This window comes from Zymoseptoria tritici, chromosome 1 (assembly GCF_000219625.1).
Source record: "Zymoseptoria tritici IPO323 chromosome 1, whole genome shotgun sequence".
Lineage (NCBI taxonomy): Eukaryota > Fungi > Ascomycota > Dothideomycetes > Mycosphaerellales > Mycosphaerellaceae > Zymoseptoria > Zymoseptoria tritici.
In genome coordinates this window covers 3,794,692-3,818,580 of record NC_018218.1, presented here as the reverse complement: position 1 = coordinate 3,818,580, position 23,889 = coordinate 3,794,692, and the positions used below count along the sequence as shown (strand labels likewise).

Genomic DNA, 23,889 nt, shown 5'->3' with positions numbered 1-23,889 from the left:
AGCCTCCTTGCGACTTCATGTCACATCACACTGCTGCCTCTTCACGGCAAGACCGATGAATTGCTCCGCTTCAGAGTGCTCAAAAGCCTGTGCTAATGTTTGAACAGGCAACGAGACTCCGTGGTGGTCGTGAGGCATTCGGTGGGTTGTCCCACTTTTCGGCCCACGAGCAATGTCATGGTAGCATCATTATTGTTCAACGAGGAAATTCGCGACCAGGGTACGCATACTGTACTTGATCAGCAGGTGTCCGCGCAGTCTTCAATTTCTCTTGATCAAATCCAACTTTCCTCCTTCGTTCAACCGCCTCTCTTCACTTCGATCGCCAACATCCCGCAGTGAGTATAACAACCCGCGAAATGCTACAGAATCTGACACTCCTGCACAGACTCAATCCTCCATCATGTCTGGAACTCAAGAAACCTTCAATTTGACCAAGGTAGACGTCCGCAAGATTCAAGAGCGCGAGTCTAGAGCAAACGATGGCGACATTCCAGCTGGCTCGGATGCAGCCGGGCTCCAGGTAGGTCTTCTTCCTACGATCACATGCGACACCCGTTGACCAGGCCACTACTGCAGTCCATCGTTGATTCCGCGGACAAGAACAAGGCACAAGTCATCGCGGATCGTCAGGCCAACCTGCCTCTTCCCGAGCAACCGCCCACCGCATCAGATTTCAACTCGAGCGATCAGAGGACCGTAGACGTGGGCTCCGGAAGGATCTCTGGAGGGTCAGACGGAAACCTTCGTGAGCCTGCGACCGGTAGCAGCGATGCTCAGAAGGGTAACAGTGACTAGGCAATATGCCGAGGATGTCGGGAGTGGAGAATGCATGAACGATGGTGCTGAGGCGGAAACCGCGAAAGCGAGGGCATGATTGTTGGTGCGGTTGGAATTCATGTAAGCTGGCAAACCGCACGTCGTTTGGTGGACGATGCAAGGCTCAGAAGAAGATTAGATTGTGGTCGTAATGTTGTATCGCCAGACGGCTGCCGAATTTCTCATTTGCCGTTGCAGACTCGTGGTAGGAAGGATGCGATGCAGCATACTTGGGTGCCTCAGCCGAAGAGTATCTCGCGTGTATTAGTAGTACCTCATAATCACACGGTGTGATGCAATAAACCTTGGTTGTTTCAGTGCTGTACAAGAGCTCATACGTTACGTCACCAGGGCAGTCGTGGCAATGCTCAAGGGCCGTCATCATTCATCATCATCCACATCCGCCTTACATCCAATTCTTGAACATCAAGATCTTCTCCGCTTAAAATCTCCAATCTCGCCTCACCTCCAAGTTCAGTCGAAACAGCAGAGAATATACAAAATGTCGTACGCACCACGAACTGAGGCAAGCTAGTCCGATCGCCAGTACACTACACACTATCCATCAACTGACTCGGCTCCTTAGTCGCGCTCCGAACCAGAGCCCAAAAACGAGAACCCTGGCCTCGTCACGTCGGATAGTCTGGCAGCGGAATCGGTGCAAGAAGGAGGAACCTTCGCCGAAAACTCCAGCTCTAGAATTCCATCAGACCAGCCATCAGCATCTAGCACCGCCAATACGACAGACACATCCAATGCAACACGCCTAGACCCTGCCCCAGATGCCGATGCTCGATTGACGACAGAGGAGTGGAGCGAAGAATCCCAGCTCAACGCCGGTCGTTCTCTTGGCTCGCAGGGCAGCGATGGAGGCTCGACATTCGAGACTACCGGATCCAGCGGTAGAGGTTCGACGTTCGATACTACCAGAACCTCGGATGAATTGCCGCAATCCAAGCCAAAGGGACAGAACCTCACAGAAGGAGGAATCGACGCGGGCGCGCCCAATGCCAGCTTCACGACCGACATCGGAGGCAAAGGGGATCCAGGTAGGGTCGCATTGGGTGACATCGAAGCGAGCAATACGCCGTATGCCGGAGGTGTTGGTGAACGGCAGACCAAGATTACTGGCGATGGTCAATTCGACTCGTTGGATCGTGATACGTCCGCATAACGGTCTGCAGCAGGATGATGCTCCACGAGTAACAGCGTATTTGCTCTTTTAATCCAATCGACATGGCAGAATCCTTGGGTGGGCCGTAGAAATCTACATGATATGTTCCGCATGCTCTCTGTGAAGCTTCACAGATCCGGCGTGTCCCGAAGAAGTCGTGACAAAGGACGGAAGTCCTTCTGGCTACTATGGTTCTGGTCAGAAGGCGTGCTGCTAACTTGGCTGTACAGTAAACGGTCAGGCCGGACAAGTTACCTGCGCTCGTCTTGCTCACATGCACCGCTAGAAGGGCGTGCAGGTGACGTAAACGTACGGAGCCAACGGCTTGATGGTAACTTTCCTGCGTTCAAATTGTTCATGCAATCATTCTGCCTGTACGATGACTTATCTTGCATGGCATAAGTGCTTTGAGATGATTCGGGCCAGATCATGTCCGGGTAAATTACCTGCAGGGTTTAGACCAACCGTACAGATAGGTTACCTGCACCGATGAGCAATAGTACATGAGACTTGGCAGAACATTCCGGTGAAGCTTGCGAATACACACAGGATGCAATGTCTGAGTCAGAGCATATGGACATGTGCTTGCGTCTAATTTCGTATGTGTAGCGGAGAGACATGGCCATGCGCCCTTCCTCATTCGAAGGTGGGCATCATGCCCGCGTTTCCCAGCTGTCCGAACAGGAGGCGCAACAGTTGCGCATGTGGGAGCTGAGTAGCAATTAGCGTGATTTCAATGGCCGTGGACTGGTCAATTGCAGTCCGGACAGCAAGCAGGAAGACTGACACTTACAGTGATCGCGGAGTCCTGATTGCCACCTTCGCGCTCCATCTCATTCGTCTGCGTAATGCGATATACATCGTGCATGCGCTTGCGGCTACTCAAGCCAGTGGCAGCGACATACTCATCGTCGTGGTCCATACGTGATTGCTCTGTTCTTCCGTCAGCATACTTAAATGCAGGGCGCCATTAAAGTCCTGTCATACCTTCTGACGTGAGAGCCGGACCGGCGTCCGACGACGCCCTCTCCTCGCTTTGGGGTTCCTGTGCTGTGCTCCGAGCCTGCCTCCGTCCAATACGCATGGGCCATGCCAGCGAGCTGAAGGACGATGGATCATGCGCTGATACTCCTATTCCACGACGCGCTGCTTCACGAGCGCGAGCATCGGGCGAGAATATCTTTCTGTGAATCAATCAGCATTTATACAAAACGACCAGGGGCGGATACAAGCCGTGACCTGCTGGCACGGCCCAAGAACCAGCCTCGGGCTAATCTGCAGGTCTTCTGCCCTTTAGTCTTACATCGTGTGGTCGATTCCGGAAACAGCCAGCATAGTCTCGTATGGATGGCCTTGAATAACATTGACCACCTCGCCGTCGCCCTCCAACACGTTCAATAACTCTCCTGTGCGTCGATCCCAAATGAAGAAGTTGCCATCATCCGAGCCGGAGACCACATACTGATCCTCGGGCCCGAAGTAGTTCACGTCTTTGACGGTTCTCACGTTACAGTGCCCGCGATACTGTCTCGTTGGCTTGGAGCATGGCGTGTCAGCTTCGACTCGATGCCTCGACTGCCGACGTTGCATCGCAGAGCGGTAGATGTATCGCGAAGCAAGATTAGGGACGCCATCCTCTTCGTCTGGCTCGGAACTCGAGGTCGATCGCCCGTCGTCGCTTTCGTCATCGAAACCGTCATTGTCGTTGTCATCATCGTCGTATACATCGCTGCTCTCATCCTGGTCATCATCATGATCATCATCGCCAGCATTAGAATCCACGCCAACCCTTGCCGGACCCGGACCTTGCACAAGATCGTTGCCGTCGTCCTCCCGGACGACCCTACCAAGACCGCCAAAGGCACGGTCGACAGTGACATAGTTGAGTTCCTCGGCCGCACTTAAAAGGATGCCCCGTGCCACCTTGTGCGCCCAGAACTTGCGAGCGACTTGACGGTCCTGCGTCTGAAACTGGTCTGCGCTGCCTTCGGCTTCATCAATAGCAGATGAAATGTCCGCGAATGGAATCTTGACCGCTTCCGCAAACGCTCTGACGGCGGCCACTTCTGTTGGGAACAGATGACGGCTCTCGTCTACTTCGAAACGATTCGTATCGAGATCCACGACAGGATGGTCATTGGCAAGCGACAACAGGTAAGGGACCAAATATTCGTCAATCGACTCTGTAGTTGCTTCGGCTTCGGGTATTGGTAGCCTGAGCCCTTGTTTGCGAGTTGGCTGGACATCACTGGGCCGCGTGAAGCCGTCGATTAGCTGGCCAATTCCCGAGTCCAGCCAGAGCAGGATCGCTCGCAGAAAATCGTATCGGAATTGTTCTTTGGAGGGCAATTCTCGGTCACTGGTCCTGACTTCAATTTCGGCAAATTGTGCCATGGCTGAGCCGGAAGCTGCTGGGGTCTGCAACCGGCCGCCGAGCACCCGCGCGATGGTTCCAGCAGCTTGTACAAATCTGCGGCTACTTTCGCGCTTCTCTCGAAGAATTTGTTGTGTGTAGACCTGGTCCTGCTCAGGATCCATAGGGTACCGCCATTCTCTCATTGCTTCATCCATCCGCCCGAGGATGCTCGCGGCCTCGCCCAGAGAGGTCGTGAAACGAGCGATAGTCGCAGCCTCCTCGTGCTCTGGCCCGAACAGGGATGCCCGCAGGGCCACAGTACCTTTGGCGATCTGTCGAGCGTCTGTTTGTCTATCGGTCAGAGCCGGACCGGGTCGGCTGGAATTAGACAACTGGATGTCTTCACTCTGGCCATTCCGATAGCGAATTCGTAGGGAAGCTCGGTCAGGTTCTTGCGAGGAGAGCGGGACTGTCTGCGTCATTGAGGCATCGCTGCCGTCTGCTCTGCGCTTCCGCTTGCGCCGCTGGTTCTCCGCGACGGGTGGATCGCCAGCTGATACGGGAAGGTCTCGGATCAGGTCGAAGGAGTATATGTGATCTCCGCCTATCCATGCGTTAGTAAGATGGCAAATGGTGCCGAAGGGCTACTTACTCCAGCTTACGATCATCTCGTCCGGCCTGGCGTCGCTAATTTTGCAAGCGGTGATATGGCCGCTGTCCTGCCGCTTCATCCTTCGTTGCCCCTTGGGTGCGAACTTCCTTACGCATTGCGTTGCCTGGCTCATCAAGTCTTGCTCTGACGAAGACATGCTGTCGACGTGCGGAAGAGGCGTGCCCGACTCCATCAATCTGTCGCGACCCGTCATACGTCTGTCGTGCAGAAAGGCGTGTAGATGAGCACCTCCTAGGGCGATGTAATATGGCTGGCTGGGGGAGCACGAGATGGTGTTCAGGTCAAGTCCGAATCGTTTGTATGATATGAGCGGCGGAGGGGTAGGTCGACCAGCACGAGCTGATGGATACGCTGACGATGGCAATCGCAGGTCGAATTGTCTTACCTCGCCGTCTTCGCTGCAAGTAAGGAATAAATGTGGCGATGATTCGGTAACGATACGCTTGACTCTATCGCCATGACTGCGGTACACTCGGCAGTCCGTGTCGCCGTCGGACAAGTACTTTACACCGTTGTACACGATGTTCCGGCCTCTCCGTCTTCCTTGTGTTGCGAGAGTAGCCGCCCGAGACGCTTCCCGAGTTTGCCCAGCGTATTCCAGGTCGAACACCCTTACCTCCCCATCTCCAGCCGCTGTGACTACGGTTTTGTCGTTACTGTAGGGCATAAACTTGGCAGAGAAAATGTTCTGCGTATGACCAGTAGCCACGGTGCAGGCGAGCCGAAAGTCGGTACTCATCCCTTGACCTTGATAGTGGTGTATGTTGAGGTGCTGGTCGTCTGAGCCTGACGCGAGATAGTGGCCCGACTTGCTCCAGGACAGTGCATTGACGCAACCGCTGTGCCCGCCCAGCTCTTGCGTGATATCGAGGTCGTTGATAAGACTGCTGCTGCTGTACAGCTTTCGATAGCTGCGCGAGCGGACGGCCGGGTCGGACAACTCGCGCGAGTACAGTGAACTCAGCAATGAGTCCTTCATGGTGGCCGATGACGAGGAGCTCTCCAGCGTGCAATGTTCTAGGGATTCGCGTTCGGGGGTGTGTACGACGCGCACGTTGTCAAGCCAGAGCGAGTCCAAATGTCTGCCACATGACAATGGAAGAGTCGGAGCATGCTTGCAGCATCGTGGTACAGGTCGCGAATCGGATGTGGCAATCGAGGTTCATGATCGGGAAGACGTGAAGTGGACAGGCTGATGAGGGCATGTAAATTGAGGGGTTGACGCTCATCAAATCGCGCAACAATTTGATTAAGACCCTCCCGAAATCAAGCGGGCATTGGCGTTAGGTTTCCTTCAAGGACCAAGACGAGCGGCCGACTTATGGTACAGACAACTTGACGGGACGCCTTCTGCTCCGTACATGTAACGTAGACAGACAAGCCAGTCGTACGCCTTCGGGTCCGTACCCGTCAGTGTACCCAGACCGAGACTAGACGGTGCTGGTAGTTCTAACCTAAGTCAGCAGGCCATCAACTTACGCGTGCAGGTAAGTTATTCAAACGGACATCTAACAGTACCGTACCTTATTGTTAGATCAAGGTAGCTGAACGAACATTCTCTAGTATAGAGATAGGCAAGGTACTGGTAAGTTGGAATATGTGGACTCGTCCCTCATTTCCAATAGAACTAAGAAACGCCCGAAGCTTCACGTCATCCGCCGAATCTCGAACACTGAGGTGGACTCAGCTTACGACCTACCTGACCTCGCCAATCTGCCTTTCGCATCGCTGCGAGCACCTCACAGTCACCGCCTATTACCTCCCGTCCCTCGAAGTTCCTCCGCGCGCCCCGCGCATCACCATCCCTCCACGCCTGCATGCTCTCGCGCTATGCCTGATCACCTGTCCCATCCTCCACCTCCACCATGGCCGAGCCACCCCAAGACGATGCGAAGCAGCTTGAGCCATCGCTACAGCTATTGCCGATCCATATGAAAGAAGCAGCACTTGATTCTCCTAGCTGGCGCGCATTGACCTTGCACTTCTCCGACAACATCGACGCCGTGGAGCGTTGGCTGGACGGATATGTCAAGGCTGCGACCCGCCTAGTGGCCGAGGTGTCCTCCCTCGAGGTCGCCGTCAATGCCATGTTGAGCCAGTCTACTCCGCCCAGTCACATCAGCGAGGCAGTTCTCGACCATGACTACACCATGCTGGCCATGCGTAGGTATGGCGAAGGCGCCAGAGACTTCTGGCAATCTACGCTGCGAGGGATCAAACGCTACGACGCGGTCATTGTCGACCCTATCAAGACGTTCCTCAACCACGAATTACGCACTTTCAAAGACGCCCGTCGTGTTCTCGAGTCCGCCCAGAAGAATTTCGACGCTGTCGTTACCCGATTCCTAGCACAGAGTAAGGCCAAGGAGTCGTCTTCCCTTCGCGAAGACGCTTTCCAGCTACATGAAGCTAGGAAGCTGTACTTGAAGTCCAGCATGGACTATTGCGTTCAAGCTCCTCAATTACGAGCCGCTCTCGATCGTCTACTGGTCAAGATATTCACGGAGCAGTGGAAGGAGATGCGAGCTTCGCGCGACGCCAGTGCCGCGACTTTTGCGAAATGTGCTAGCGAGATGGAGCGAGTAAGAGGATGGAGTCGAGAAATGGAGACATCAGAACGAGCATTCAAGCGAGAGCTCATAGCTGCAAGGAGGCAGATTGAGGAAAACGCCGAACAGATGTTCAGACCCTCTCGTGAGCTGGAAGATTACAACACTTCGACGATCCCATATCTTGGGACTGGTGCCTCATCTGCGGCAGGGCCCGATGGGGCATTACGCGAAAGAGCGGAGAAGCAGGGTTGGCTCGCAGTGCGGACTGTGACAGGCAAGCCCGCGAGAACGGTCTGGCCGCGGCGCTGGTATTTTGTCAAAAATGGGATATTCGGTTGGCTCGTACAAGGAACTAGGTCGGGTGGAGTGGAGGAAAGTGAGAGGACCGGCGTGCTTTTGTGTAGCGTCCGACCTGCCTTTCAAGAGGAGCGCCGCTTCTGCTTGGAGGTGAAAACCAAGGACAACAGTGTCATTCTTCAGGCCGAGACCCAGCAGGAGCTGTCGCAGTGGATCAGTGCGTTCGAAGGAGCCAAGCGCAAGGCCCTCGAGGATCCTGCAAGCACCGAAATGTCACACGAAGCACTGGGGATCGATCCAGCTTTTGCCATCAGCCACCCAGTCGCCCCTGAGTTTGCTGTGAAAGCTGGGGACGGTCATATGACCCAAGGTAGCGAAGAAGGTGGCACAGGGCCGCCAGATCGTGAAGGGACCGGCCTCTCGATGCGGGCGAGCTTCGACGTCAGCCAATCTCGACGTGTGATGAGCATAGACAAGGAGAGCGATGGTCTTCGGGAGGGTACTCGAGATCATGCTGCACGGATCATTCAGAAACTCGATCTTCACAAGCGCTCAACTGCATCGCCGCAATTGAGCCAAGGACCCGCCTCTGGAGGCATTGCATCGCTAATATCAGCCAGCCACAATATCCTACCGGTCGGTCCAGGATCACCGCCACCCGCAGGAGCGGTTGATGGTAATCGCCGGAATTTTACCCTTCCCACCGCCAGGATTCCATCTGGATCACTCACCAGCTCCCTCGCGCCCTCGACGTTGGTCAATCCACCTGCGGCCACGAATCTCAGCCACACCGCGGTCGTAGTCAGCGGAGAGAGAGACCTTGGGCTTGGGCGAGCTGATGGCTCTGGAATGCCGTCTGGAATCTTGGCCAATCTGTGGGGCAGTAGCAATTGGGGATACATTAACCGGTTGGGCGAATTAGCAAAGCCTCGAAGCGATACCTCTCTTCCCGCAAGCCCGGCACTTCGCAGTCTCTCCATCTCCCAGGATGATTCCATCGTCATGGACGGGATGGGCGAGGCTTGGGACAAGTCTACCCTCCCGGCTACAGAGAGGACTCCCACCGCAACCCATCGCAAGACTATGAGTGTTGGTCCAGAGTTGTCGCCGTCCCGGTCATCTGCAGAAGACGGTGCAGATGCATATCCCGCTTACTATCCTTTGCCACTGAAGGCCCAACATGCTCAGTTCCGCATGCTGTTTCCGGCGGTGCCAAGAAGCGAAAAGGTCGTGCTCGTATTCCGTGCAACATGGAACCCAAACGAACAGCAAGAGTTTCCCGGCCGCGTCTATGTGACCGAGCGGGAGATTTACTTCTTCTCCAACCATCTTGGCTTGGTGTTGATCACGGGTGTGAGTCTGAACGCCATCAGCGAGGTGACCGCCGCTCCTGGACGTGACTGCGATTTCTTGTACCTGCATCTAAAGGAGAGCAGTCGTCAGGATGAACTGCGAAGGATAACGATAAAAGTGTTCTTGGAGCCACTGAAACTTCTGCAGCGACGTCTCAACCATCTTGTCCGCAACGCGGCCTCCGAGAGCCCTGATTCACTTGAGCATCTCATCAAAGCGCTGACTGGCCTGGAGGATGAAGTACTACGACGAAGCTCCGATGCTGAAAGCTGGGAGGACGTGGCATACGACACCACCGACGCCCGCTCTGGCGACCCAACCACACCGCAACGTCGCCGGGAGAGGAACATCAAAGCTAGCTTGCGCATAGATGGCAATCTTTACGGCGAGACCGCCAAGACTGGGAGAGAAGTTCAGCGATTCAAGCTCCCAGCTCAGCCTGTTCGATATGCGCCACAGGGCATGCAAGCCAACATTTCGCGGGACTTCAACGTGAGCGCAAAAGCATTGTTCCACGTCATGTTTGGCGACAAGAGTGCAGTGTTCCAGCTACTCTACAGCAACAGATGGGCGACTACCATCGTGCGAGCTCCTTGGGTCAAGGTAGATGGCGCGCACTGGAAGAGAACATTCTCCGATTCAGTGACTCCCGGGCTCGTCATTGACACACAGACCATCGACATCTTCAATGATCATCTCTGTTACGCGGTGACAAACGAGAAGACTTTGTCGCTGCTGCCCCATGCATCTTCGTTCAGACTTGTCACAAAGCTCGTCATCACCCACACCGCCAAATCTCGCTGCAAGCTTGCCGTCTTCCAGAGCTTGTTGTGGCAGCAGAAGCCTCCACTTGGCTATTTCAAACGGCTCATTGAACGGCAAGCGCTGAACTCACTGGAAGCTGATGCTCTGGATCTGACCACAATCGCGATGGATCAAGTGGCAAAACTTGGCAGCCACAGCAAAACCAACAAGGCCGTTGAAATATTTGGAGTCATTGGACAGCAGGCACAGCCACAAGCCGCGCAGATCGATAGCAGTCAAGTACCCAGACTGGGCGATGCGCTTGCTTCATCTCGAGCAAGACCGGACAAACAACTCGGTCTTCCACGGCTCGTGCTCAATGATCTTTTTGCGCAAGGTCTTGGTCTGCTTGGTGTCATATTCGACGTCTTCATCGTCATCGGGCAAGGCGCCATCAGCATTTGCACTGGCCACACCATGCTAGTCGCAGTGCTTGCAGTGTCCATATGCTACAACAGCTGGTACTCGTATCGCGATGGCATGGTATGGTACCACGACCGCAGCACCTCCAGTTTCATGCTCCGAATGGGCGTGTCGCCTGAGCCGCAGATGAGCAAAGCGGTCTACCTGAGCGATATCGAAACCCTAATTACGCCGGCTGCGGAGAACAGTACCTTCGATGCCTTCGAGTCGCATGCTGATCAAAACATCAAAACATGCAGAAGCACATTCGCCGAGCAGTTGCTTACTTCGCCCTTTACCTCGACCTCAGCGCCAACATCAGCACGCCTACAGCGAACACGCGACTCAATCGCTCGTTACCGACACGACCTCTTAGTCGCACTCAGAGTTGTCAACCGCGTCGAAGAGAATGTTGTCAGTGCCGAGTGGGAGGACTGGGTCCGCACCGAGGCGCGCAAATGTGCAAAGGTCGAGGCTATGCTCCGAAAGGGTCACGGTGGAGCGAAGAGCGACGCGGGCGGTGCGGATCCTGGGCTGACTGCAGACCTTGGTGCAGAATTTGAGCAATATTGCAAGAGTTGCCGGGTCGAACTTCCGCTGGCGGTGTAAGACCTGGAAAGGCCGGTGGCTGTCATCGATTGACAGTGAGGGTGGGGTTGACCTGCTACCTCTGTGGACATACGCATTTGGCGACGTCGGTTCGCTCGATCCGACGTCGGCAAGTTCCACCAGGAAACGTGGACAGCGTCACTGTACGACCTGTCATATCAATGACTGTGGAACTCAACACCGACTTGAAACGTGGCGGTCTCTCTGCCTTTGACCCACTGTGCACCTCGCGGTAAACAAGCGGAGAAAATCTTCACCTCTTTAAACAGAAACGACTCCACAGTTGCGACTAGCGAATCACGACTGTCGAACAGAACGACAGTTTCGCTTACATTGCTTCATATCTTCTCTGACGACATCTCACTATCAGTGCCTTGGCTTCATATCTTCTCTGACGACATCTCCCTATCAGTGCCTTCTGTTAACGACGACATAGGTACTATGCAGTCTTCTCGGACACCCGACCAGCTGCGTTCCACTGGGGCCGGCATGTTTCGAGTAGCAACCACGGCCCTGAAAGCTCCATTGAACGTTGCAACGCTGCATTTCGACCACTATACCTGAAGGCGCTGCGAAAGCTATGTGCGACGTTGATTCAGTGGCACTTCTCCCGACATCTTCTAGTTAAGCCTTGAATCCGTCTGGTGGTATCCATCCCAAGTTTTCATCTCTCTTCCCGCGCTTCGTCTTCCGCTTCAGACTTCTCTACCCTTCCAGGTCACCGACAGAACTCCAAGCAAATATGCAGCACTTTGCCGTCGCTCTCCTGGCTTTGGCCATTGGTGTCAAGGCTCTTCCAAGCCCACCTCCCTCGGGATCGCTCCCTCCATTCCCTTCTGTCAGTGGAGTTGAGCCACCTATCAATCCGCCTGGGCCCGGCATCGTTCCAACCGGGATACTCCAACCATTCCCCTCTGGACCCGTATTCTCCAACGCCACCGGTATCATCAAAGCCAGAAACGCTTCCTCCGAAACCGCTCCATCTGCGACAACTGGTAGCCCCAAAACTGCCGTTGCCGGCGGTGGATTGCCAGCTTCATCCGGAACGTCTGTCCTCAGCGCTGTCAAGACCATTGCGGCCGGCGAGTCCTTCGATGGCGGCATGATGATGTACGACCGCGGTGTGTCCTGCACAGGCCAGACTGAAGGTGGCGGCAAAGACGCTGTCTTCGTACTTGAGAAGGGCGCGTCCATTTCTAATGTGATCATCGGACCGCGACAGATTGAAGGCATTCACTGCAATGGCGGATGTTCCCTGAGCAATGTCTGGTGGAGCGCTGTCTGCGAGGACGCTTTCACCATCAAGAAGCAGAGTGCCAGCGAGACAACCAAGATCGCCGGAGGGGGTGCGTATGGAGCGGTAAGTGTTGCCAGAGCTGTTGCACTTTCGATTGGGATCAAGCTGACCGCATCAACGATAGACGGACAAAGTGCTCCAGCACAACGCCGCCGGAACCTTGAGCGTCAGCGGCTTCACCGCCGACGATTTTGGCAAACTCTACCGTTCGTGCGGCAACTGTGATGATATGTATGAGAGACATGTCATTCTCAACGACATCAAGTCTAGCAATGGAAAGATTCTTGTGGGCATCAACAGCAACTACGGCGACACTGCGACTTTGGTACGTTCTCTGTTGCCACTCCGTATGCGGTAACCGAGTCTGACATTCCGCACGCCAACATTGTCGCCTCCGACGTTTCCGAGATTGTAAGCTTCCGTTTTCCGATGATTGTGCAGAGTTCTGACATCCTTCAGTGCGTCGAGTACAAAGGCAACGACACAGGCGACGAGCCAGAGAAGATCAGCTCTGGGCCGTCAGATGCGTGCATCTATTCCGAGTCGGATATCAGCGCTTGAGGAACGCAGTCACCACACAATGCCGGCAAAGCGTCCAAACGTGTCGATGTCAGGTCCATCAGCCGACGGGTACCATGTTCTGCCCGAGCGTGCTTGATTGTAAAGCATCGCGTGAACAAAGGCTGTTTCAAGTAGTCTAGCTCTATTCTTTGGGGTGCCGCATGTAGTCTTCGCTACGCAGATTGTTTGGGCCTCGTCAACCAAGCAAAGGCTCCTGTTGGTCGGTCAGGATACCCATCCACCTTCACCTGCACATCCTTCTGAAAGACAAAGCCATGTTTCTCATACAAGCCCTTTCCATACACACTGCTCTCAACGATGGCCTCGAAGCCCAATCGATCGGCCTCTGCTAGTCCCCATTGCACCAGAGCGTGGCCGACCTTTTTGCCTTGATGAGCTGGATCTACGGTGAGAATGTCCAGTGAGACAAGGTTTCCCTTCGTTCGCTTGATGGCGGCATTACGCTCTTCCAGGAACTTGGATACCATTGCCGTGGCATAGGACTGGGTATTGGTTAGGGTTGTCAATGATCTAGCGGTGTGCGTACCGACATACCTCGTCCTCTGGCGTTGCAAAGTTGGGCTTCGTTTTGTCGACGTTCTCGGAATTTTTGATGGTGTCTTCAGTCCAGATGTTCCATTTCGCCATGGCCATGATCTCGTTGGTGTCTTTGTTGACGGCTTTGAGGTAAACGGTGTTGGGATCCGAATTCTTGATACGTTTCATGCGTTCGGCTACGGGTCATGAGCATGGTCCGTCAATGACTACTCCGAGATTTTTTTTTGACTCACCACCTTGTGCTCGACCCTCGTCAGTCCAATGGAGCGGGTACATTGTGTCCCATACTGGCTCATTTCGAGCGAAAGCCAAGGCGGCGATTTCGAAGATTCTGCCCATGTCGGCGTCCTCAGCCTTTAGCACTTGAATATTCGACATCTTGAGCTTGACGATGAGGCGATTCTGCTTCTTGTATGACGAGTTGGTGTGTGAGGTTTGCTCATCTACTCTTTCCGAAGTCTCGAAGAGTGGGTCCAGATGTCTTGGAAGCCGTAGGGTCCAAACTTCGTGCTACGTTGCCATCAGAAGTCAGCAGGCATGCAGCGCAGCAAACCTGCCATGACAGCTAATTCATCGGCATCATAAGCTGGACGCCCTTTGGCGTCTTGAATGGTAGATGACCTGCTAATAGCGGCTGAGTGACTTGGAAAGGCAGTCTGTAGAAGCGTACATATAACTTAGGTGACAAGGCTCCTTTCGAGGAGAATGGCTGCCAATGAGATCGCATGGGAAAGTGCAAAGGCGAGGGTGGTACGATCAGCTATTTAGGACGGGATCTCGTTCGGTAGCATAATCCGTACGAGCATAGATGTAAACATCAGTAATGCCGTTTCCTGTCTTAGATGTCGTTCATTCTGCCTTCTCATTATGTACATCGTGCCTGATCTCATTGGATCCTAAGCCTCTGTCCGTCGAGCTCATCGTTCCGGGCGTGAGCTCTCGGCCTCGAGGCCATATGCGTCTGTTTCGTGAAATGATGCAAACACCTCCTTCGTAATCTGTAGAAGGCCTTGGAATGGATTGAAAAGACGAGCGCCGAGAGATGAAAATAATTCAATGCCGCTTGCTGAAATGCTTGAAGAAAGAAAAGACAATAATCCAACGAAATCGCAATGTATGGGGAAACAACACCAGGCCCAGCCTTCGTGTCTCATTATCAATGTCCGAATCCAAATCGCCAGATCAGACGCTCACAGTCCTCCTGCGAGCCTGGAAGGGTTTCTGTGCATGGCAGATCAGGAGTCGAAAACTCGTATCTTGCCTGTGACACTCGCGTAGCAGAGCAGGATCGCCCCAGATGCTCCGGTCCGACGGCAGAAGCGCCTTTTCGTAGCATGCGGCATACCACCATCGACCGACGCGCGCCATCATCTTGGTGATCTTCTCGTCGTTGGCGCTTCCAGGGCTCAAGATGTTTGTTCGTGCTCCTTCGAGGATATCTGCGAAGGTAGATGGCTTGCCGACGCTGTCGCTTGCTTGTCGTCCCCAGCTCAGGTTGCTCGAAGAGTCGGAGCTGACGCTGCTGGTCACGACATCTCGAGTTCGAGGAATTTTACCAGCGGCAGGAACGCCCATCATGTAGCGCTGTCCAGATTCGAAGCCCTGCTCGCCGACCAGTCGAACGAAGATGTCGCTCAAGTTTTGCAAGCAGACACCCGAGTCCGACTGCTGCATCCTCGTCTTCAGCCCGCGAACCGCGAGTCTCAACTTGGGGCCCATGTGCTTAAGATCCAGATCCAGAACGACGAGTTCAAGGCGCCCGCCGGGACGAAGAACTCGCCTGCACTCTGAGACACAAGCTGCATAAGACTCCTCTGTCGATGCTGTAGGGAACCGGAACACCACAGATGTAAAGAAGCCCTTCGGAAACGGGAAAGAAGCCGATATGGAAGAAAGTGGAATCTGGCGATAGTTCGCGGGTACACACTCGTCTTGCTCTGGATATGCGAACATCGGAGCTCCTGGAGATTGGACCGACATGTTGTAAACTTGAGCGCAAGGATATGAGCTTGCGATGCATTGCGCCCAGTCGCTGGTCAGACCATCAACCACGAGAATCCGAGGTTCGTCGGCTGTCTGGATCTCATGGTGGGCCGGGCTGAACAGTACACGCCCATTGCAGAGCCATTTGCCTGTCATCAATGCGCCGAATCTGAGATCGATGTTGAGATCGATCGATCCTGCGATTCCCTCTAGCCTAGCCTCTTTTTGGGAACAGCCAGGCGATGAAGCTAATGTGCTACCTTGTTGTGATATTTGGAGGGCTTCCGGCAGCGATGCTGATCTGGAGTGCGTCGAGACTCTACTGCGCCGGGAGGAGGCGACGCTATCACGAGAGCCATCGCCACTGCACCGGTCCCTCTGCTGGGCCCATGAGTATCTGGAGCTCGGGCCGTTTATCAATTCCGAGGTGTGCAGCGTGCTTGTGCTGCAGTTAAGGTCCCCATACCCATCGATGAAGGCGGACACAGTATCAGGACTCATGGGTGAGACTGATGGTTGGAGAAAACGCGAGATCTGCTGCGGTACAGTGAGCACGGTAGCTTTCGTGTTTGTTCCTGGTAGTCGTGGAATCTGCGAGGTCGGCGGCTGGGTCATTGCGGGGAGTGGTTGCTGATATGGAAGGATGTTGTGCAGTACGCCAGAGTGCTGAGAAGGAGCTTTCGCTCCAATCGTGGATGCTCGCAGAGGCATAACTTCATCCATAAAGTCGTTGTACTCGTCATCCCAGATATCGTCTTGTTGTGGTGGTAGTATGAGGTCTAGCCAGCTCCCGTTTCCCGAGTTGCTGGAGACAGATTGGTAGGAATTCTCTGACCCTTTCCGTGGAGGAAATGCGAGGAAGGCCCCTTGCGCATAAGCTTCAATGCTTGTACGATTAGCAATACTGGGAATCGTCTGCGTGCTGCTCTCGGCATCAGCAAAGTTGCCATTCGAGCGTGTGCTGCTGCTCGACGCAGGCTGCTGCTCGTTCACATCCACTGGACTGGCCATGTCTCGGATTTGGCTATACACCGAACCAGGTGGTTTGACACTTGGACGAGGTTGAGCATGGGCAAATGGGCGTGAAAAGGAGTTGTTTGACAACGTCCGTTCCCGATCTCGACGTGAGACCACAGTCGGAATTCTGCCCACGGAAGGAAGTCTAGCTTGCTGGGCGCACTGCTTGTCGGAGTTCTGGGCATTAGCAAGGGATGCACCAATTGCGTCCGCTGTATATGCAGATCGCCACTCCTGAAGACAGGAGCGCGACCCGCCAGATGGAACTCGTCCATTCCTTGGCTGACAGTCCGGAAGTCCGTAGTTGATAGGCTCAGGCATGGAGATGGCCAACGCAGAAGGTTGTTGCTGCCGGCTGGTTTCAATTGTTGACACATGGATCTGGCGGGATTGAACACTGCTGTCAGATCCCGAAGCATGCATTCCATTCCGTTGAAGAGAGGTCTCGGCGGGTTGTAGTGCAGAGTGCCCAGGGAAACTCGGAGTCCCTAGGTCGGAGCAATCGAAGTACCCATCGGAAGAGTCGTCCTGCAGCATGCGTACCACCTCTTCGAGGCCGACGCTATCCAGGTGGTCCACCATGGCATAGTGAGCTACTGCTCTGGTCGGCAGCTGTGAACGGGTCGTAGCAGGCGCACGTTGAGTTGGCGTCTTCTGTAGTTTACTGACGGGAGTCTTGACACTAGCTCGCTGGAAGAAGTTCCACTTGCTCTCGGCTCTCTGCGAATTGATCTGTGGAAGTTGCGGCTCGACATCTCTTGACGCTGAGCGAGGATCAACACTAGGTGGCATGCCCGCATTGGAGTGCCGTGCATCGCTTGTAAGATTGGTTACGCTTGACGACCGAGATTGTTGCTGCAAACTGACATCTGGCTGCGTCGGGGATCGGCTCAGGCCATGGCTACTTCCGACGGAAGGTCGGTCGGAGGACGGCGTAGATTTTTCCAGACTGTCCTCGAACGCATGGCTGCCAGAATTATTTCCGCGAATGACCACGGGTTGTATTCGCTCGCGCAAAAAATCGTCAAATTCGGAGGCATCGCTACTGGCGTTGCTGCCTTTTCTGAAGGCCCAGGGGCGAGTTCGACCACTCGAGACGCTGTCTGCACTAGCGGATCTATGATCCGTACCCGTCGTGCTGCCACTCCGCCCACGGAAGCCGAGTTTCGCATATGCCTCGTGCCCGGTGCCAGCGGCTGGTCCCCTTGAAGGATGGCGTTTCGGCTTCTCGCTAACCTTGGGCGTGTCTGAATTCGCCTTGCGTGAGAAGAAGCCAAACCGTGGAGACTTGGCGGGACTCGGACGAGGCAATAATGCCGGTGAATCCTTACGGGTCACACGCGAAGGACCTGCGTGAGGCGTATCGGGTGTGCGACTCCTCATAAATCGGCGTGCAGAAGGGGGAGGAGATACAGCAGAGTCAATCCGAGGAGACCTTGTGCTGGACGATGATCTTGAAGAAAGTCCGAATCGAGCCTTGGTAGGCGAGGCGGGCAAGGGTGGCGCCTCTTGTGACGAGGTTCGCTTGTGGTATGTTCTATACAAGTGAGGCAGATCGCTGTGAATCACCGCCGATGCACTCGATGTTTCAACGATATTAGAGGCACCGATTCGACTCGGCCGCGCCGGAGTTTGCGCCTTGCGTGGCGCTGGATGTACGGGTGGCTGAACGTCAACATTGAGGTGCGCAAGTTCCGGAGGTATTTGGACTTCCCATTTAGCTACAGTATTGGAGACTGGCTTTCTCAAACGATTGCGAGTCGCCGGCTCTGAAGAGTCGACCGTACGTGTGTGCACTTTGATTTCGGGCTGGTTGCTCTTGAGGCCAGCTGGGTCAAGCCCTGCTGCGGTGGGGCGAGACGATCTTGAGGCTTCTCTCACTGGCGGCAAGCCGCCTCGGACCTCGACTGACTTTTCAGACACTGATCTGGGCGGAGCAGGTCGTGCTTTGCCAGGACTCCATCCACTGTCCGAGTATGTCGTTCCAATGGCTGGAGAGTAGGATGATGTCGAGCTGGGAGTGGGAGCATGGCTGAAGGGAGAGTCGGTATATCGGGTCGAGGGTGTACCCGAAGATGCATAGCCGTTGACTGGAGGTGTAAGTCCGCGTAATGAACTGCGTCCGGAAAGATCTACTGCAGAATCCATCGAGCCGTGTCGATCCTTGAGAATCGTTGGGGCCAGCGGTGCGGTCGTACAGGATGCAGCATGGTTCTCGTCGTTCCGGTGAATACCAAGCTTGTCGGCGACAGAAGGCCTCTCTAGTCGCGATACGCTCGAGTCTGAGCGCTTTTGAGCAGCATATTTGTCGATGGCGCCCGACGGCTTACGGCGGAGTGTATTCCGAGGCATTCTTTCAAAGGTAGATGCCGAAGAGCCAGGGTATAATGAAGAGCTTGTCATGGTTCGCTGAGGAGTGACATTTTCAGCTGATGCTGCATGAGGCTTCGTGGGTCCAGCCGAGACCACGGTTGAAACATTCTCGTTCTCGAAACGATCGGCAGAGGCAACAGTCTTGTTCGACCGATACTCAAGGGCCGCGATGAGAGGTAAGGGCTTGTTGCTCTTGTTGGAGCTCGCAGGTCTTGATGGGATGCGGGAGGAGCTGTGTTGTTGCTTTGGCCGATCACGCTGTTGGCGTTGCCCGTGGGAGAACATCGCGGAGGACCACAATCAGCACGGCCTTTGAGCCAGCGCTATTATGAGACTTGATCAAAGTGAAGATCATTGAAGGGGCCGTCGAAGTCGTCAGCGGGCTCTCCGGGTCCGTCTCGTCGTAAAGTCGTAAGGGAAGAAAACTCCACGCTGTGTAACAAAACCTGGTCAGCGGCCAGCGCTCGGCGGAGATGGCAATATTTGTGATGTTGTTGCAATTGTGCAAGGACGAGAACGATATCTCGGTGGATGGCGCATATTAGAGAGCATTGCAAGAGTAGACGCTTCATGACTGAAGACAGCGCAAGCGGTCGAGCATGTGGTTGTTTTGTGGCTGTGCGAAAATGTCGGAGAGACCGAACGCCACTCGACGTGTTCGCTGCAGATTGGGCCGATGCATGATGCACTGCACAACAGAAGGCTTTGGCGAAGGCGAGAATAGAACGAAAATGCAGGTCCGTACCTTGATAGACATTCAAGATGATGTTGCAGAGCACGGAGCTAATATCATTTTTTGGTTCGGGTCCGGGCGCGCGCCGTGAATCGTGGGATGGGAGCCAAAAGAACTAGCCAAGACGGGCTGTGAGGCGTTCCGACTCCCCAAGTCGTTGGTGGGCAAGGCTTCGCTGTCGACCTCAGGCTTGGTCTCCGTTCGGCGTGATGTCGTCGTCGCTGTCCTGACAAGAGAAGGAGGAGAGCAGGAGGAGACGGAGACGGAGAGAGAGAGAGGAGAGAGGAGAGAGGAGAGAGGAAAGAGGAGAAAGGAGCCGCGTACAGTTGAAGGTACATGGCCTGGCGACAAACAGCAGCAGTAGAGTCGCGACAGAGACATGGCAGAGCGAGGGTATTCTGCCACTCACGGCGTGGAGATGCATACCTGTGCACGAAGCACCCATGGCGGCAGTAGGATGCTTCGGCCCACGCGCCCGATTGAAGGGTGACAGCCGAGTGCAGAGGGAGTCGAGCTGAAGCTTGTTGGGGGAAAAAGGTGTGATGAAGAAAGCGGGCCAGTCAGCGGGAAGAGGGTGATTTTCACGCTGCAATTCGTTCACTGCACTGCAGGCACAGGTGCTGCGCCCACACTAGAAGTGAGGATCATGTTGTGCACGGATCACGTGGTGCACGGTGGAAATTCGAAGAACGTTAACACGAGGATTATAGCACAACTTCCACGAATTAATGCACTACAACCATAGCTCTAATTAACGATGCGTTAGAGGAGCTAATAGCGACTAATGTGAAGAATATTCAGAAAATTGCTACGAAGCATAGCGTCCACAGGACGACGTTATTAAAGCGTTATAACGGAGTTACTAATTCCAAAGCAGCACGCTCTAAAAACATGTCGATATTATTACACTAGCAAGAACGCACCCTTGTGCGCTATATCGACACACTTACACGCAGAGGCATTCTACTAATACCGGACATAGTTCGTACGTTCGTTCACGATATCGCGAAGGTCCTTCCAAGTCGCTACTAGGTAGGACGGTTCGTCAGAAGGCATAAGGACATCGATTCCAAATACCTTAATCCCCTCGACAAGAACTGTAAGAAGGCAGAGTCTGCGCATCAGTTTCAGTCGTATTACGACCTCCTCAAGAGCAAGATTAAGTAATACAACATCGAGCTACAGAACACGTACAATATAGACGAGAAGGGCTTCTTAATCGGTATGCTTTAGAAGACAAAGCGAGTCTTCACAAAGGACTACTTTAAGTCTGGCCGGCTCGTTAGCAACATCCAAGATAGCTCGCGTAAATAGATAACTCTTATTGCAACGATCTGTGCTAATTAGACTTCACTGCCACCGGCATTAATATACAAGGCAGTAACTAGTAACATCCAGTCCTTATAGCTGCAGGATTTTAAGCTAGATAACGACTACTATGCCTTCTTTGCATCCTTACCGAATAGCTGGACTAACAACAACCTTGGGCTCTACTAGCTTACGAAGATATTCGAGCCTCTTACAAAGCAGAAGGCTAGTAGAGGCTATAGACTGCTCGTTATCGACGGCTATGGCTTATACGTGAACATGGCGTTCTTGCAACACTACATAGATTACCGCATATTTGTAGCAGTCTTTCCACCTTACTTAACACACCGCTTGCAGCCTCTTAATATCAGCCTCTTTGGACTATTAGCAAGCTTCTATAGCACAGAACTCTTACGCTTCCTTTACTAGTCTAAGGGCTTGTTAGCTATTACGAAGCGTAACTTCTTCAGGCTGTTTTGGCCTGCGTAGAAGAAGGCATTTACACCGAAGAACATAGACTCTAGCTTCCGCAAGACTGGCCTCTATCTACTAGATCTATCAGCCGTGCTTAAGGCGTTTTAAGAGCCGGTAAACAAGAGCAAGAGCGTTCACTTCAGCGATAGCTCGAGGCTAGGCACTGCTAACAACGATTTAAGGCTAAGCACCGGCAGACCGAACACAGCCGGCACAGACACCTCTGTTATCTCTAACAACTAGCGTAAGACTCGTGCCCTTATAAAGAGCGTGTTAAAGAAGCTAGAGAATAAGAACGAACGCAAGGCGATTTAGAAGCTTACTAACACCTTTATACACACGCAAACACAGAACTAGCTTCTTAAGAGTAAGTGCACTAGCCTACGGCAGTCCTTTAAGAACGAGAAGCAGAAGCGACAACGTAGTAAACCGCTGCTAGCTCTTCTACAAGGGCAATTAGCTTAATTCTATTTACCGGCCAAACTTAAAGCTAGCAAGGTGCTGTTAGCTACTAAAGAGGCTGAGAAGGTAGCTAAGCAGCAGAAGAAGGAAGCTAATGCTATATTAAAGAAGGTAGATAAACAATTAAGAGCTGAACAGCGGATACAAGCTATAGCCGACAAGGCGCAGAAGAAGGCTAAGAAGGCTTTATTGCTAGAGACGAAGAAGGCCAATTTACAGGCTAATTTACAGCTGAATACCGACCTTAGAGCCTCTGCTCGCACAGCACAGCCAGCTAAGCGCTGCAGAAGGAAGGCAGTAGATAAACCGGTGTTAATTGTGGTGTTAAAGGTGCCTTTACTGCGGAGGAAGGGTGCTAAGGCAGCTAAATCCTCTTAGCCTCCAACACGCATAACATTAAGGCAGAAGTTACAAGCTGCTTAGAGCTAATAGATATAATTAATGCGATGAATTTAAGCTATTAACCACCTTATTATAACTACTAGTTGTGAGGTTATTGGCTATAGAAGTAGTGTGAGAAATGAAGCTATGCTCTCGGAGGGGCGTGCATCATGTGATCCGTGCACAACATGATCCTCACTTCTATCAAACCCCGGCCGAACTTCCGCCATTGGTTGTCTTCGTATACCTTATATAGTTCTATCCACCTGAATGAACATACTGTACCCGACACGCTAGACTTGATTCTTGAGAATTGCATGGTCTGGTCTGGTTTGGGTGAATGATCCCGCTGTCACTGTGCCCCAATGATGAAGACGACACTTCGCTCTAGATTGGTCTGGTCTTTCCTACTTGTTGGACCACGCCCCGCACACCAACATCGACATCAACATCGACACCCGACCAACAGATCGGCATCATCATCGACCCGTTGTCAACTGCTTCACGACGATACCTTATGCATCTGGCATTCTCTTCCTTGCCGCCACACGTTCCTGCCAACCGCCGTACCGTGTGATGGCCGTGATGAGATGGGACGTCCGCATGTCTTGAGCGTCACATGATCCATGAATGGGTGTGTCGTCCTGCTATTTCACTCGTCGATGTTGACGACACTCTTTCTCTGTAACCGCGTACAGGAAGCTTCTTCTTCAGCCTTGACTATGTCGATGAGCTCGATAGATGAGCATCTCCTGCCGTGGTTTAGCTTGGAGATCGGGTGAGAGGGATCGTTGTGCATCTCACTCAACCTGCTTCGTACTACACTCTCTCATTTCTCACCACGTCGAGTCAGCCAACCATGACTAAGTGCGTACGCCGAGACCTCACCTGCCATGCAGACCGTCCCTCGAGTATCCCAGCAGCTGAGTGACCAGCAAAATCCATCTCAGTGCAACCTGGAAATACCATATCTCGCCTCTCTGAACTATGACATTCACGGCGTCGTTCTTGTTGGCTTCACTACTATGCTTCATCAACTCCCACGCCTGGATCGTACCACAAGAAACCCTCGTGCTCCCCCGTCAAGAAGCAACCAGCAATGAAATACCTTCTCACGTTCGCTCTTTCTGGATGAAACGAGCCCTCCAAGCTCTCGATGAGCTCGTCTCCCCATGCCCCTACGAAGCCTTCGGTGCCGTCATCGTCAATCACACCACCTACCTCCCAGATGACATTGGAGATCTCATCTGCATCGGCGCCAATGCCATCTCCACCGGCAACCCAACCCTGCATGGAGAAATGGCAGCCATCAACAACTGCACCGCCGTGCTCTCCGACCCGGACGGCCACTACAAGCTCTCCCCCGCAGAGATCCAGAAAGCCTGGCATCAATTGACCCTCTACACCACCGCCGAGCCGTGTCCAATGTGCAGCGCCGCGATCCGCTGGGCGGGCTTCAAGGAGTGCGTCTACGGTACTAGCGCTGCGACTCTGGCTGCGAACTCGTGGAGTCTGATCGACATCTCTAGCGAGGAGGTCTTTGAGAGATCGAGCAATTTGAAGCCTTCTACGAGGCTGATTTCGAACATCGCAAGCAATGAAACTGATCCTTACTTTCAATGGCAGAATGATCCGCACGCTGAGTGTCCGGGAGGGTGTGCAAGGAAGGAAAATACGTGTTCTCCTACATATGCTCATGGAGG

The 23,889-nt window shown here is 53.6% G+C and overlaps 7 protein-coding genes across 7 annotated transcripts; 5 read left to right on the top strand and 2 right to left on the bottom strand.

Moving 5' to 3' along the window:
* Nucleotides 1-50: 50 nt before the first annotated feature.
* On the top strand, nucleotides 51-1,045 carry MYCGRDRAFT_102658 (uncharacterized protein; the record flags this gene model as incomplete). Its single annotated transcript, XM_003857152.1, has 3 exons — nucleotides 51-338; nucleotides 389-523; nucleotides 580-1,045. 2 exons carry the CDS (start codon nucleotides 404-406, stop codon nucleotides 796-798), a joined length of 339 nt encoding a protein of 112 aa, XP_003857200.1.
* A 254-nt stretch (nucleotides 1,046-1,299) lies between these two features.
* Nucleotides 1,300-2,013, top strand: MYCGRDRAFT_102657 (uncharacterized protein; the record flags this gene model as incomplete). The annotated part of the gene is made up of 2 exons (XM_003857153.1): nucleotides 1,300-1,345; nucleotides 1,406-2,013. 2 exons carry the CDS (start codon nucleotides 1,322-1,324, stop codon nucleotides 1,991-1,993), a joined length of 612 nt encoding a protein of 203 aa, XP_003857201.1.
* A 731-nt stretch (nucleotides 2,014-2,744) lies between these two features.
* MYCGRDRAFT_66635 (uncharacterized protein) lies at nucleotides 2,745-6,001 on the bottom strand (the record flags this gene model as incomplete). The annotated part of the gene is made up of 4 exons (XM_003856415.1): nucleotides 2,745-2,931; nucleotides 3,103-3,177; nucleotides 3,297-4,953; nucleotides 5,002-6,001. The coding sequence occupies 4 exons, from the start codon at nucleotides 5,999-6,001 to the stop codon at nucleotides 2,745-2,747; spliced, it is 2,919 nt and encodes a 972-aa protein (XP_003856463.1).
* An 886-nt stretch (nucleotides 6,002-6,887) lies between these two features.
* Nucleotides 6,888-11,391, top strand: MYCGRDRAFT_98644 (uncharacterized protein; the record flags this gene model as incomplete). Its single annotated transcript, XM_003857154.1, has 2 exons — nucleotides 6,888-8,841; nucleotides 8,923-11,391. 2 exons carry the CDS (start codon nucleotides 6,888-6,890, stop codon nucleotides 11,037-11,039), a joined length of 4,071 nt encoding a protein of 1,356 aa, XP_003857202.1.
* A 576-nt stretch (nucleotides 11,392-11,967) lies between these two features.
* On the top strand, nucleotides 11,968-12,891 carry PEL1 (pectate lyase; the record flags this gene model as incomplete). The annotated part of the gene is made up of 3 exons (XM_003857155.1): nucleotides 11,968-12,399; nucleotides 12,461-12,672; nucleotides 12,780-12,891. Coding segments are annotated over 3 exons (756 nt in total), but the record flags the coding sequence as incomplete, so codon positions are not given.
* A 179-nt stretch (nucleotides 12,892-13,070) lies between these two features.
* Nucleotides 13,071-19,113, bottom strand: MYCGRDRAFT_107406 (uncharacterized protein; the record flags this gene model as incomplete). The annotated part of the gene is made up of 4 exons (XM_003856414.1): nucleotides 13,071-13,400; nucleotides 13,453-13,631; nucleotides 13,689-13,965; nucleotides 14,650-19,113. 4 exons carry the CDS (start codon nucleotides 19,111-19,113, stop codon nucleotides 13,071-13,073), a joined length of 5,250 nt encoding a protein of 1,749 aa, XP_003856462.1.
* Nucleotides 19,114-23,284: 4,171 nt separating this feature from the next.
* On the top strand, nucleotides 23,285-23,833 carry MYCGRDRAFT_30632 (uncharacterized protein; the record flags this gene model as incomplete). The annotated part of the gene is made up of 1 exon (XM_003857156.1): nucleotides 23,285-23,833. A coding segment is annotated over one exon (549 nt), but the record flags the coding sequence as incomplete, so codon positions are not given.
* Nucleotides 23,834-23,889: the final 56 nt, after the last annotated feature.